The 13,031-nt window shown below is 37.1% G+C and overlaps 8 protein-coding genes across 8 annotated transcripts; 4 read left to right on the top strand and 4 right to left on the bottom strand.

The window, feature by feature from the left end:
- Nucleotides 1-75: 75 nt before the first annotated feature.
- C9374_003333 (uncharacterized protein) lies at nucleotides 76-1,543 on the top strand (the record flags this gene model as incomplete). The annotated part of the gene is made up of 2 exons (XM_044692850.1): nucleotides 76-426; nucleotides 569-1,543. The coding sequence occupies 2 exons, from the start codon at nucleotides 76-78 to the stop codon at nucleotides 1,541-1,543; spliced, it is 1,326 nt and encodes a 441-aa protein (XP_044549511.1).
- A 147-nt stretch (nucleotides 1,544-1,690) lies between these two features.
- On the top strand, nucleotides 1,691-3,407 carry C9374_003332 (uncharacterized protein; the record flags this gene model as incomplete). The annotated part of the gene is made up of 4 exons (XM_044692849.1): nucleotides 1,691-2,559; nucleotides 2,612-2,689; nucleotides 2,744-3,220; nucleotides 3,308-3,407. The coding sequence occupies 4 exons, from the start codon at nucleotides 1,691-1,693 to the stop codon at nucleotides 3,405-3,407; spliced, it is 1,524 nt and encodes a 507-aa protein (XP_044549510.1).
- An 18-nt stretch (nucleotides 3,408-3,425) lies between these two features.
- C9374_003331 (uncharacterized protein) lies at nucleotides 3,426-3,752 on the bottom strand (the record flags this gene model as incomplete). The annotated part of the gene is made up of 1 exon (XM_044692848.1): nucleotides 3,426-3,752. One exon carries the CDS (start codon nucleotides 3,750-3,752, stop codon nucleotides 3,426-3,428), a length of 327 nt encoding a protein of 108 aa, XP_044549509.1.
- A 163-nt stretch (nucleotides 3,753-3,915) lies between these two features.
- Nucleotides 3,916-5,526, bottom strand: C9374_003330 (uncharacterized protein; the record flags this gene model as incomplete). Its single annotated transcript, XM_044692847.1, has 1 exon — nucleotides 3,916-5,526. One exon carries the CDS (start codon nucleotides 5,524-5,526, stop codon nucleotides 3,916-3,918), a length of 1,611 nt encoding a protein of 536 aa, XP_044549508.1.
- Nucleotides 5,527-5,958: 432 nt separating this feature from the next.
- On the bottom strand, nucleotides 5,959-6,783 carry C9374_003329 (uncharacterized protein; the record flags this gene model as incomplete). Its single annotated transcript, XM_044692845.1, has 1 exon — nucleotides 5,959-6,783. One exon carries the CDS (start codon nucleotides 6,781-6,783, stop codon nucleotides 5,959-5,961), a length of 825 nt encoding a protein of 274 aa, XP_044549507.1.
- A 230-nt stretch (nucleotides 6,784-7,013) lies between these two features.
- Nucleotides 7,014-8,178, top strand: C9374_003328 (uncharacterized protein; the record flags this gene model as incomplete). The annotated part of the gene is made up of 3 exons (XM_044692844.1): nucleotides 7,014-7,668; nucleotides 7,734-7,862; nucleotides 7,922-8,178. 3 exons carry the CDS (start codon nucleotides 7,014-7,016, stop codon nucleotides 8,176-8,178), a joined length of 1,041 nt encoding a protein of 346 aa, XP_044549506.1.
- A 13-nt stretch (nucleotides 8,179-8,191) lies between these two features.
- On the bottom strand, nucleotides 8,192-9,589 carry C9374_003327 (uncharacterized protein; the record flags this gene model as incomplete). Its single annotated transcript, XM_044692843.1, has 2 exons — nucleotides 8,192-9,222; nucleotides 9,478-9,589. 2 exons carry the CDS (start codon nucleotides 9,587-9,589, stop codon nucleotides 8,192-8,194), a joined length of 1,143 nt encoding a protein of 380 aa, XP_044549505.1.
- A 209-nt stretch (nucleotides 9,590-9,798) lies between these two features.
- Nucleotides 9,799-12,982, top strand: C9374_003326 (uncharacterized protein; the record flags this gene model as incomplete). Its single annotated transcript, XM_044692842.1, has 9 exons — nucleotides 9,799-10,255; nucleotides 10,308-10,387; nucleotides 10,443-10,604; nucleotides 10,658-10,973; nucleotides 11,026-11,139; nucleotides 11,198-11,249; nucleotides 11,295-11,833; nucleotides 11,893-12,077; nucleotides 12,125-12,982. 9 exons carry the CDS (start codon nucleotides 9,799-9,801, stop codon nucleotides 12,980-12,982), a joined length of 2,763 nt encoding a protein of 920 aa, XP_044549504.1.
- Between the last annotated feature and the right edge of the window lie 49 nt (nucleotides 12,983-13,031).

Genomic DNA, 13,031 nt, shown 5'->3' with positions numbered 1-13,031 from the left:
GGAGTATTTTGGCTAGGGTTAAACTGTGTGTCACTCTTAATTTCGTAAAGTCATGCTCAAGAATTGTTAGAAAAAATGCACAAATTCAATACGCTTTCTCTCCTTCGAAATTCTTCTTCGGCTGTTGTTCCATCCAATCTTGTGGCTTTACCTTCCTCTCGCGCCTACTCCACTTACCGAGTTAAAATTAAGAGACATAGAGCCCCTAAAGGTCTCGGAGCCAAACAACATCATCAGAAATCTTTTCTCACCGCAGAGAATATTCCTGAATCCACCCAACATCTCTTTGAACACCCAGATTTTAAAAGAGAGAATAGATATTTCGTTTCTAGAATTGATATGCTAAGCATGGGAAAGGCTCCCACAAATTTGCCCAAAGTAACACAATTATCAAATAGCGAATGGCAACAACAAATGAAGGAAAAGGTGAGTATATATTCTTCTTCATCTATTGCTAAATGAATCATCATATATTTATTGCTTTTGGACCCGACAATGTATCTGTGTTCCCTTCATCATCATGTACTTTCAAAAATGATTTTCATCATCACACGAACAAAAACATCAGACCATCAAAGCCTTTGAGCAATTGGATCTTCATGTCGATTTATTCCCAAAGCAAGTTGAGGAACCAACTTTTAGAGATGAAATTTCTGCCAATCTCACCACCCAACTTTCCGTAACATTTGCAAAGGCAAAGGAGGAACAAACTTTCTCAAATACTTCCTTGTTAGGCAATTTCATTGAATCCAAGACTACTGAGCAATTGCCAACAGTAAAATTTGAAGGAGAGAAAGATGCTTTATACACTCTTGTCATGTTGACACCAGACTACCCATTCAGATTAATTCCTGACAGGGGAAGCTTCATTCATTGGATGGTTGCAAATATTCCAGGAAGTGGAGACGTTTCGCAAGGCAATACAATTTGTTCATACATTCCTCCATTGCCAACAGAGTGTGCAGGAACTTTCCGCTACATTTTCCTCTTGTACAAACAAAGTGAAAAGATGGACAATGTTGAAAAAGTCAAGGAAATTTTGTTGACAACTGAACAATACAAACAGCCACAACAATACGAAATTTTGAAGCAAGACCAAGACCTTAACAGGAAAATGAAAGAAAAGATGAGAAGACATGCTTATGAGTATGAATATGAATATATTGATCAGATGATTGACAAAAAGTTTAAAGCTCACAGCAACTTGGTTACGATAGATGGGCAAAATGAATTTGATATTAAGGGAAGTGATTACAGACCAGTTCAAACACCAGAACAAACAGCAAAGACATTTGAACTTAATCAAAGAAGATATTTCGATTTGAGCAAATTGATAAATGAAAGCAAGAAGCCAGCAGGAATGTGCTTCTTTAGAACTGAATACGATTTCAATGTCACAGAGCTCTATCAAAAGAATCAATGGAAAGAACCATTCTACATTCCACCAGACATTATCCATAATGAAATTGTTAAGAAACACAAAGTTTATCAAGGTCTAAGCATTAAGAAGCAAAATTACATGAACACACTTAACTGGGTTTAAATGAAGACGCACAACAAGTAAATAGTTTGATGATTTACAACCACAAAGGCAATCCAAAGTTGCGATTTGCCTTCAAACTTGTCAGCTTGCGTCCGCAGAAACTTGGCTAAACGAAATTTCTTGCAATCATTTTCCTCTATCAAAAAAATGTTGAGCGCGCCTTCAACAACTACAACAAGTGTTGGGCAAAATGCAAACACAGTCACGACTACAACACCGAATACAATAACGAGACCACCCTCCGGGCAGGTGAATACTGTCAGTTCGAGAAGCAATGCTTCCATTCCTTCGGAAGCATCGAGTTCAGAGGCAACGACTCCTAATGCTAGACCAACCATGACTGCTAATCGACCAGGATCTGCTTCCCGAAGACCAGGTTCAAATCCGAACGGAAGACCTCCAAGTTCTGCAGCCTCATCCGTTCAGCAAAGAAGAGCAGGAATGCCAACAAGTAATGCATCCAATAGTGGTGGATCTCCCTCAACAAACTCTTCTTCGTCATCAACTCAAGCGAGTCGCAATGTAAAAACGTTATGGGATATCATTTTGGATACTAAGAAGGATGCAATATCATCCAATAATGAACCTGTTGAAACTAATGTATTTATAATTGGAGGAGAGCAATCCGGAAAGAGTTGCCTTGTACATAGAATTTTGAAAAGAGATTATTTAAAAGACCCACCAGAAAAGAGCACTGCCTTAGATTTTACCTTTGGAAAGAAAGATGAAGGGCTGAAAACATACATTGCCAATATGTGGGAGCTGGCTGGAGGAAGATCGCTGATCAAATTATTGAAAGAAACTATCACTGCTGACAATATTCACACTGTGATGGCTGTTATTGTTTTAGATTTAACAAAACCGTTACAATTATTTGAGGACTTTATTTACTACCAATATGTGCTTACAAAAATATCGGATGAATTGTACGACATGTTGAGGAAGAAAGGTTCTGATGTTCCAGATAAGATGATTGGACGAGCAAAGAAAAGAATTGGTGAAACACATGAAGACATGTAAGTTATTAAATGTCAACGAATTGAAGGCACTGACTATTAATTGCTTAAGCGATAAATTAAAACTTCATGGATTTCAAACCATTTTCGTGGGAACTTACTTTGATCAAGCCACTCAAAAGTACAATCCGTAAGTTTTAAGATACATGAGCGAACAACAGGTTAAAAACACGTGATTCAACAGACTTCAACTGAAGCAGCTCAACCAAACCATGAGATTTTTATGCCATACTTTTGGAACAAGCCCAATGTTTATGGGAATTTATGCAGACTCGAAAGCCAACGAAAACAACGACTCGTCTTTTCGTAATTTCATTAATTATTTCGTGCTAGGCGGCAAATTATCAACAACTGATTTCAACCTTAAAGACCCAGTGAAACCCCTCAAAGTTATTGCTGGAAAAGACTCGTTTAAAAACATTGGAACTCCACCAGTGCAAGCTAAAACTCAGCAAATCATTAGTGAGAGGGCAAAGAAGATTAAAGAAAAGATTTCCAAAATGTTTGACAACAAGGAAATTGAAAAATGGTTTGACTCATTTCAATTCACATTCTCAGAAATTGATGAAGGAGCAGAAGATGAAGGAAATAAGGAAGTAATGGATTTGAATTTTTCAGAGTATGCTGAAGAAGTTGTGGACGAAATGAAAGCGAAAAAGGAGTAAGTATATCATTTATTCCGCCATTTTAATGATTTTAATTCCAATTATTTAAATTTCCAATGTTTGTCAATGATGTGATTGAATAGTTTTGAGTTTGATCAATACTTGAAAATGGTTGAGAGAGACAAGAAGCAAAAATTGCTTTTAAAGCAGCAACAAGATGCAAAACAGCAGCAGAAGAAGTAAATGAAAATTATGTTAACATTATTCCTTCTTTTCTGTGTTGCTAGTGGGAGGTGATGATGTATTATTTGGTTGTGATGATGCTTGTTGTGTGTTATTTGATGATGACGGATCATAGTGAGTAGCAAGTGGTTCCGATGGATTTGTAAAGTTATATGAAGAAGGTGGCTTCTCCGTTGGATTTTGTCCCTGTGTAGGAGCTTTCAATTCATTCATGAACACTTCTTTTGTTTCTCTGATATGTCGTGCAGCACTTTGTACATTTCGAGAGCTGAAAAGCTTCTTCCAACCTCCAGCTGCAGAAACCAGAACAGCAGTACCAATAACCACTGCCAATAATTTGCTCATTTTTAAATTTTGTTTTAATAATTTTGATTGTGATCGACCTTTTGTTCAAACGAAGGTCATTGTTGTGGTTGAAGTGTGCAACCCATTAAATTACTATGCTTCGTCATTGTTTGAAAATTCAAATTAAGGTGGCCCTATGTTTATTCACTGTTCAAAAGCCCATTTACAAAAATTTTTCTTCGAGTTGCTTGATGGCAGCAGTATATTTAGTTTGATCCTTCCAGGCCTTATTTTCAATGCTAGAATGAGAAAGAATTGAGAAAACAGAGTTTGGTTGCTCTTCCTTGAGTGTTGAAGCTTCACCAGAAGAAATTAATGAAATAGCTTGTTGGATCTTGGCTTCGTCATATGATCCGTTGACAATATACACATTGGATGCCTTGTTGATTTTAGCAAAAGCTTCAGCAACTTGTTGAGCGTCAGCATAGGCTCTTTGTGCTCCGAAAACTGTGAAGGACTTGTTGAATGTTGGCTCTTTTCCAATGCTTGTCAATCCTCTTTGGAAGAATTGTTGTGGATTTTTCACTTTACCCAAAAGAGGCACAATAAAGTTATTATCTTCAACCACGAATACAATATTCTTTGGAGTGTGAACAATGTTTGGATAAACGCCTTGTTTAAGAGAGGTGATAACTCTTGCTTTCTTTCCATCGGTTGACTCTTCGACCAAATCACCACTCTTCAGTTTGTTCAAGAATGCAGATCCAGATTCAACTTCAAGTAAAAGACCACCAACACATCTGCTCAAGCCCAATTCTGAAAGGAGATTATAGTGAGCTCCATAAAGTGTCAAATTGTTGGAATTGGCCAATGCGGAGCGAACTGTATTGTTGGAATTAATAAAGAGTGTTGAAGACCAATTGTCCTTGTTGATGATGGAATCTGAAGGTAAAACAACAGCAGAAGTCTTTGAGAAAATGGCTCTAGCACCAAAGTAAGCCATATTGTCCAATAGAATTGAAGAAGAAAATAGGCCACCAATTACTGAAGTATTAGTTTGGTCGTTTTCAAACACAAAGTGTTCATTAGAAAGTCCCAAATCTTTTGGTGTTGGTCCACTGAATTCCTCAACAACCTGAGGTGGAATAAATTGGAATCCTGGAGCATGAAGAATAAGAGAGTCGTAGCTAAATGCAGATGGGGCAGTTTTTCTAATTGGTAATATCATATTCTTCAAAAACAATCCAGAGACGCTATTGTCAGTGACGACACGAATAAGACAACTATGTTGATTGGAAGAACCAAAAGCGCCGTCCTGAGTGAATGAATTTGGTGTGTGTGATAAATACCATCCAGTTTCACGTTGAGTACGTCTATGGAACTTTTCATCTTTTGAAGTGTATGATCCAGTTGAAATTTGCTTGTTTTCTTGACTGACAAGCTTTTGATAATCATTGATATCATTGATTTGTTTGACTCTTAAGAATTGTTTCTCTCCATCAACTTGTCCGAAAGACTTTTTCACCAAAGTTTCAACATCAGCATTACGGTAGGCATCAAATTGAGGATATATTTGTGCTTTACCGAGACTCCAGTTGTGTTGAGCATCATCCCCATTTCTATCTTCCATCAAATCGACTTGATGTTGTACAACCCTTTCAAGATATTTGTCTTGAGCCTTATGCATAATTTTTGTTTGAGAAGCAAGATGCTGTTGGAGAACATTTGTTGCTGGGGCTGCTTTTGCCGAAGTAGAATAATTACAACATGATTGTTTGGTACCGGATTGAACAAGAGCAGCAAGAAGCTGACGAGTATTTCTTGGTGTCTTCATGATGATGAAAATGTTCGTTGCAATGATGAGAAGCCAATAATACTACTGATGAATATAATATCAACCGCGATGAATCTTTTCACCACACAAGCCACGAACAATATTTTTTTCAATAATTTACAATCATTTCAATTTTCGAACTCTTGCATAAGTCATTCGGCGATCTTCATTTCCATTGAACGACCTTTTGAAAAAGGAAAAACACAAACGAACGCATGTTCTTTAATGATGAATAGTTACATGATTTTCACTTTGAACTTGCTGGTTCATCAAAAATTGGCAGAAAGATTTTTTCATTGAAACCAGTGTGTTAAGGAATCCATGGCATCCAACCTCATAGAAGAGCAAGTCACAGTGGAGGACATGAAAAGAGTTGAACTAGCTCAAATATGTACGTATTTATGTATCCTTTTCTCATTACACGATCGGTAATTACTTTTCTGTAATTTCTAGTTTACCATCTTTCTCTTCAAGAATGAGTTTTGTAAAGTTTGTGTTGGTATAAATACAAATTTCTCCAGCAATAAGCATGGCTTTTTGTGCAATAGATTCAGCATCAAAGCCATCGACATCCAGTAAGGCCTTAGCTGCAGAAATTGCATAATGGCCACCACTTCCAATACCTACCACACTATCGTTGGATCCGCCCTCTGTTGGTTCTAAAACGTCTCCGTTACCAGTAATAATGAGTGTAATATTTTTATCGGCCACAATCATCACAGCCTCCAATTTCCTCAAGTATTTATCAGTTCTCCACAATTTAGCCATTTCCACACAAGCTCTCATCAATTGTCCTGGATACTCTTCAAGCTTAGATTCGAGTCGTTCGAACAAAGTAATGGCGTCAGCAGTAGATCCAGCAAAACCAGCAATTGCATCTTGTCCAATTTGTCTCAATTTACGAGCATTTCCTTTCATTACAACATTACCAAGGGTAACTTGTCCATCGGCTTGAAGACAAACTTTACCACCTTTACGAACACATAATACAGTGGTTCCATGCATATCTCTAGATCCGTCCATTGTACTCTTATCTTCTGCGGTAGTTTTCAAACAAGTATGATACAAAGAGGTACAATTCCTATCAAAATTGCTGTAATTGGCTCCCATAAAATTCAAAGATGATCGGAGTGAGACTCTGTGTCCAATCATTGCTGATGAAGCTGCAGTGAATGGAGAAGGAAAACTTTTGCTTGCTTGATGACGGGCAGCAAGTGATGATGACGATTGAACAAGGCGATGAGCAACTCTTTTCATTTTTTGTGTTTTGAACATTCGCAAAAATAGACTCACAATCCCAGAAGCCTCATCAACAACACAAATCGATTTTGTTTTGATACCCTCGAAAGCTTTACTACTCAGAAGCACAATACATACAGGGATCAAACTAAAGCGTTGCTATAATTGCATAGTAATTGTTCCCTAGAATGATACACAACTTAATCATTGCTTCCGAGTCCGGGGTAAAATTGTTTGAGAAGCAATTCATGACACCCGTAGGAAATAGTTCCAATTTGCTTACTTCCTTATTAACAGCTGTTTTAGTAAAAGGGAAAAGAGAGCTGTATCATACCATTCAGTATTTTGAGATGCAACGACTGGCTCTCACCATAGTCAATGATGGCTCCAGGCGAATATTTTGTGCCGTCATTACCGATACCGATGTCGGTGTTGAATTTCCAAAGCTTGTAGCAACGCAAACACTTCAAAAGTACATTGAGGAAGCAACCTCTCTCAACAAACGATCCAAACAACCTTCACTGTATCAATCGACTCTTTCCAATTCCATACCTCACTCTTCCAATTTAACCAAATATTATGTACCATCATCACCGACCACTGTCAATGGAATTCCTTCCGAATCAACCTCATTTTCTTCATCATCCAGTATTGTATCCTATTTATCAAATGAAAACAGAAGTCCAGACATTTCTCAAAACAATTTTAAGGGACAAAGAATATTTCCTTCGCTCAAAAACCCACAAAAAGAAAAAAGCTTTTCTGCTGTTGGGTTTAACGGAATGGTCTCTGAAGAGGAAATGAAAACAGAGGATATTCAAATTATGAGGATTGATCCCTATTTATTTCAGACCAAGCTTCGTGAAACCTTTCTTTCAATGGTTCACATTATTTTGCACGAATGTAAGTGCGTTCTTTCTTGTCAACCAAAACCTTCTTTTGAATCAACAACTGTGACATTACTGAAGTACGAAACGAAATTGGTATCGTCAGCGCCGATCTAATAAGCAAGGACAAGGATGTTCTCTGTTCCACCACTCAAAGCCTGGATTTACAAGCTTATTCTGACTTTCTAATGTCTAATGCAGCCGATATTAGTAAGTAATGATTTTGGTTCTTACAATTCCTCTAGACCTAACAATTTCTTTTTATTTAGTGAACGCTGTCAATGACAAACCACGTTCCATGGAGATTGTACTTTCTACGGCAACAGTTGTGAAGATTGTTCAAGTAGAAGTGAGTTGTAATTTAATAGTCATGTTTCAAGTGCCACAATCAGCCATTCTACTGTCAAGCGAGCAAGACTGTGCCACCGAGGAAGATGTAAACTCAGTCGTGGAAAACATTCATTCTGTCATTGACTGGGCTGTTGCTCTGCTCAAAAAGGTGCAATATCTGCAGAAAATGACTTAATATAATTTATTATTTACTCAGTTTCGTCCATCTTATTTTCTTCCTTTTGAGCAACAACTTTCAAACCAGACTTAATGGTGGCAAGAAGATTTTCATCTTGAATGCTCTTATCAGATTGGAAGGCTTGGAGTGGCAAACCGGTTACTTTTTGGACTTGTTTCTTAGTAATAAGAACTGTAGACTTGAGTTGAGCGACAAATTCTCCCTTCTTTGCACACAAAACTGGATATGGATCAATCATTCTGTAGTTCAACAATTCTAAAACACCCATTCTTCCCATCTTTGGATCTAAATGTTTAACAGAGAATGGAACAGCTCCAAACTTTTCCTTGATTTCTTCGTAAATCTTTCTTGAAGCATGAACCTTCAAATCAACGAGTACTGATGGTTCTCTCTTATAGATTGTAGCTCTTGCAGTACCTTCACGTAACTTTCCTTCCTCACCAGTTGTAGCTACCAAATCCAAACAATAAACTTGATTTGCTTCAAATTTGAATTCCTCCACAGTTTGGTCAACATCAAAGTGTGGTAAAATAACATTCTTTCCATCAATTACGTCTCTCTTCATTTCATGTGACAAAACACCATTGGCCCATTTCACACCAAAGGTTTCAGCGACCTTTTGAAGAGCTTTCATGAGTTCAATGTTTGTCTTTCCAGGTTTCATCATACGTTGAGCAACTTCCATTCCTTGTTGAACAGCAGCAAGACAGTCAGCCTCTCTTCCTGTAACAACATTACTAGTCAAAACATAGGTTTGTGCACCCAATGAAATGTATCCGTCAATTTGAACACCCAAATCAACTCGAAGAACATCTCCTTCATTCAATGTGAGGTTAGCTTCTGGTGTATTTTCAAGTGGTGAAAAGTGGCAAACAGTCTCATTGACGTTGATGCAAGTTGGGAAAGCAATGCCCTTCTTTAATCCTTTTGACTTTTTGAAGGCATGCTTGATCTTATCATCCATAAAAGCATCACCAGCAGCACACAATTCAATGACTTTAGCTCCAGGCTTCAACAAGCTTTGAATATGTTTGATGGCCTCTGTTGTGAGTCATAGGATTATATTGTCATTCCATATTATGAAGAAGGTGCCATGAAAATTCATATTTATGATGATGAATTATAGTAAAATGTAGGTGATGAAATAGGATGATGGTTGTTTGAGAGCATTATTTTGATATTCATATTATTGTTGTTAAGCGACGATTGAAGACCAATTTTGGGATCCATCATACAATATTCATGAATCATCACAATTATTCAACAATTCATGAAAATTCCAATCACCATACATACCATTAACAATTTCAGCACCAAGCTTGTACTTTTTGATGACCTCTGGATTATCAATGGTTTCATCAACAGTTTGTTGTTGTTCAGATTGTTCGGCAACGTTTTCAGCTGGCATTTCTTGGGGCAGTGAGAGGGTATTTTTATTTTCAACAAAAAATTTGAGAGCAATTTGCCTTTTACAAAAAACTCTGGTTTTGGAGTTGTTGAAAGTAGTCAAAGTAGTAATAAACAAAGCAAACAAGATTTTAGTGCTGTTAAAACTAGGGGAGGTAATTGGTATTTGTACCTAATTAAAAAAAGTTCTCTCGTTTGGTCGAAGAAAAAATGTCAAAACGGCAATCCTTGATATTTAGGACTGTCAACCCGGGTTCGTCGTCGAATGAACCATCATCAGGAAACAACAACAATACAAACACTACGATCGGATCGAAACTGTATAAACGTACTCTCAATTTCTCCACTGCAAGATCTGGGGAGGGCACTTCTTCTTCCGATACCTCTTCTAACCGATCGATCAGTACTAACAATTCAGCTAGTAATAACATTGATGAGATTGCAATTGATGATGATGAATTGGATTTGATTTTAAAAAAACATGAAGAGGAAAAGAAAAATAGATTAAAACGATTAAAGTACAACAAGAGGGATTTTCCTCAAATTGATATGGATGCAGCAAAGACTTGGATCTTTCCAACGAACATTGCCGAGAGAGCATATCAGTTCAAAATTTGTGAAAAAGCATTATTTGTAAATACGCTAGTATGCTTACCAACTGGTTTGGGTAGGTAATGAGAATTTGCTATTTTAGTTTCGATAGTCACATTTTTGAATAGGAAAAACCTTAATTGCAAGCGTCATCATGTACAACTTTCATCGTTGGTTTCCAACTGGAAAAATCATTTTCATAGCTCATGTAGGTTCTATTACTAGGATTCAAACATACTGAAATCAACTTGTAATAATGATAGACGGTCTCTCTTGTAGAACAACAAATTAATGCATGCTACAATATCATGGGAATACCAGAAGATGAAACAGTATGTTTAACGGGCAAAACATCACCAAAAGAAAGAGCAGAATTGTGGAAGAGTAAGAGAGTATTCTTTTCAACTCCTGAATGCGTTCAAAAGGTAAGTAGCTCACTTTTTGGTATGTATTGTTATGCTTTTGTTTGTACAAAAAGGACTTGGAGAAGAAAATTTGTCCTGTCAAGAAGATAGTGCTTGTAGTGTTTGATGAAGCTCACAAAGCCACTGGAAATTATTCTTACTGTGAAGTAGTTAAGCTTATTGGAAAATACAGCGACCACTGGAGGGTTGTAGGACTTAGTGCCACACCTGGAAGAAATCATGAGGCTATTCAAAAGGTGATCACAAATTTAAGAATTTCACATGTGGAAGTGAGAGATGAAAATGATAAAGATGTTGCCGAATATATTCACGAAAAGGAAACCAAAACCATTATATGCAATCGAGATAGAGTGTCAGCAATCATTGATAGTAAGTACTTCATGAGAAATTCATTCAACTTCTCTAATGTCAAACTCAACAGCTCTATTTTACCGGTTGGTTACTCCATTTCTTGAAAAGCTTGTTAAGGTCGGTGCCTTGTATCAAGCAGATCCAGCTTCAATATCTAAAGGGGCCTTACTCACCTCAATGAAACGTACGTTCATTGTTATTTATCAGGAAACAATATTGTTCATTCAATGATTTACTTAAAGGATTTTATATGGTACGCAAGAAGGACAGCTACAAATATATGGGAGATTTCAAGTAAGTATTCCTTCAGCAATGAAACGTTGTGTGCTATTTATGTAGTATTTTAATCTCTCTCTACAATGCTCTGTATTATTTACATACTCAGGATATGAGTTTGTTTTTGGACGCCTTGAATACTCTAGCAACTGAGACGACTGACACAAAAAAGAAAAACGTTCTTCAAAGTAGAAATCAAGTCATCAAACAACCACTCTTCAAAAACATGGTACAAACAGCTGAGAAAATCATTCAACAGGGATACGTTCACCCCAAACTAAAGAAATTAGAAGAAGTTATTTTGGAACATTTCACAAAGAGCAACGACAATACTGTTGCCACTCATGCAACCAAAGCCGTGGTTTTCTCCGGATACAGAAAAACAGTGGATCTAATTGCAGATATATTGGGTAAACACGATGGAATTCTAAAAGTTTCACCTTTCATTGGACAAAGTAAGGGAAAAGGACAAAAAGGATTTAATCAAAAAAAACAAAAATCCATCATAGAAGATTTCAGAAAAGGAGTTTTCAACGTGTTAGTAGCAACACAAATCGGTGAGGAAGGTCTTGATATTGGTGAAGTAGATTTAATTGTACTATGTAAGTTTTCACAAACAATTTTCCCAAGTTCATTCATTACCTTACATGAATTATCAAAGATGACACGGTTGGTAGTCCCACTCGTTTCATTCAGAGAGTAGGAAGAACAGGTAGAAGGAGAAAGGGAAACATTGTTGCTATATTATCCGAAGGAAAGGAACGATCCACCTATGAAGCAGCTATTCAACAAAAACGAATATTGTTTGAAGCGATGAAGGAGATTTCTTACAGCAATGAAGTGCGAGTAAGTGTAACAATGTCGTTTACTTTTTGCTTTGACACATTGTATAGTTTTTCGAGAATAGTATGAGAATGATACCAGATGACATTATTCCAACAGTTTCAAGAGAGCACATTACAGTCGAGCCCTTGAAAGGAACTTTTTCTGCTTCTAAAACAACGAAGAGAAAGAGAAAAGAGGTCATTGTTGATAGTGACAACGAGTCCGATAGCGACTCAGAGTTTCAACCTTTCGATGACGATGATGACGAATTGGGTACTCATTCCATGGATCTTGATGAATCAAAGGAGGATCAAGATGATGCTCCAACAATTGTCAACCCATTCGATGAAAATAATGAGAATCATGGTTTTGGAGGAGATGATCTTTATCATCTTTTGAACACTGACAATGATCCTAGTATCAAAGAACTTTCTCTCGTTGACCAACCACTCGATCTCCAACATGTCCCACTAGCGAACGATGAGGAATGGATCAAGTACAAACAAGAAAAAATTGAAAAAAGTAAGGATGTGTACAAAACGAATGGTCATATGGACTTGGACAAGATTCTTGGAACAAGTTCCATGATTAACAAAACCTTTCTGTCAAACGATAATTACGGAGAAGAAAAACCACTCCCATTGTTGTCATTTCTCTTACGTCAGTCAACTGTGAGTGTTTCATCCAAAACTCTGGGTAGAGAAGAATCACAAGCGAGCACTGGTTCAGAAATAGAATCACCGCTGTATCGTGTACAACAACACCTTCCCGACGAGGGTTTGCTGGTAGGCAACGACATTTCCCTACAAACAGCTAGTACGACTACGAAACCTACCAAACAACACACTCATCGTGCTACCTCCTTACTTCCTTCTACAAAGAAAATCAAGCCAAATGTGTCTACTAATGATTTTTATGAAGAATAATTGGAATTCAACAAATTTATAGATTTTTCAATAGTAAATTCAAAGTTTT

The sequence above is a fragment of the Naegleria lovaniensis genome (genome assembly GCF_003324165.1).
Source record: "Naegleria lovaniensis strain ATCC 30569 chromosome Unknown tig019, whole genome shotgun sequence".
NCBI lineage: Eukaryota > Heterolobosea > Eutetramitea > Acrasida > Naegleriidae > Naegleria > Naegleria lovaniensis.
The sequence above is the reverse complement of the archived record's forward strand: the minus strand, read 5'-3'. Positions and strand labels throughout refer to the sequence as shown.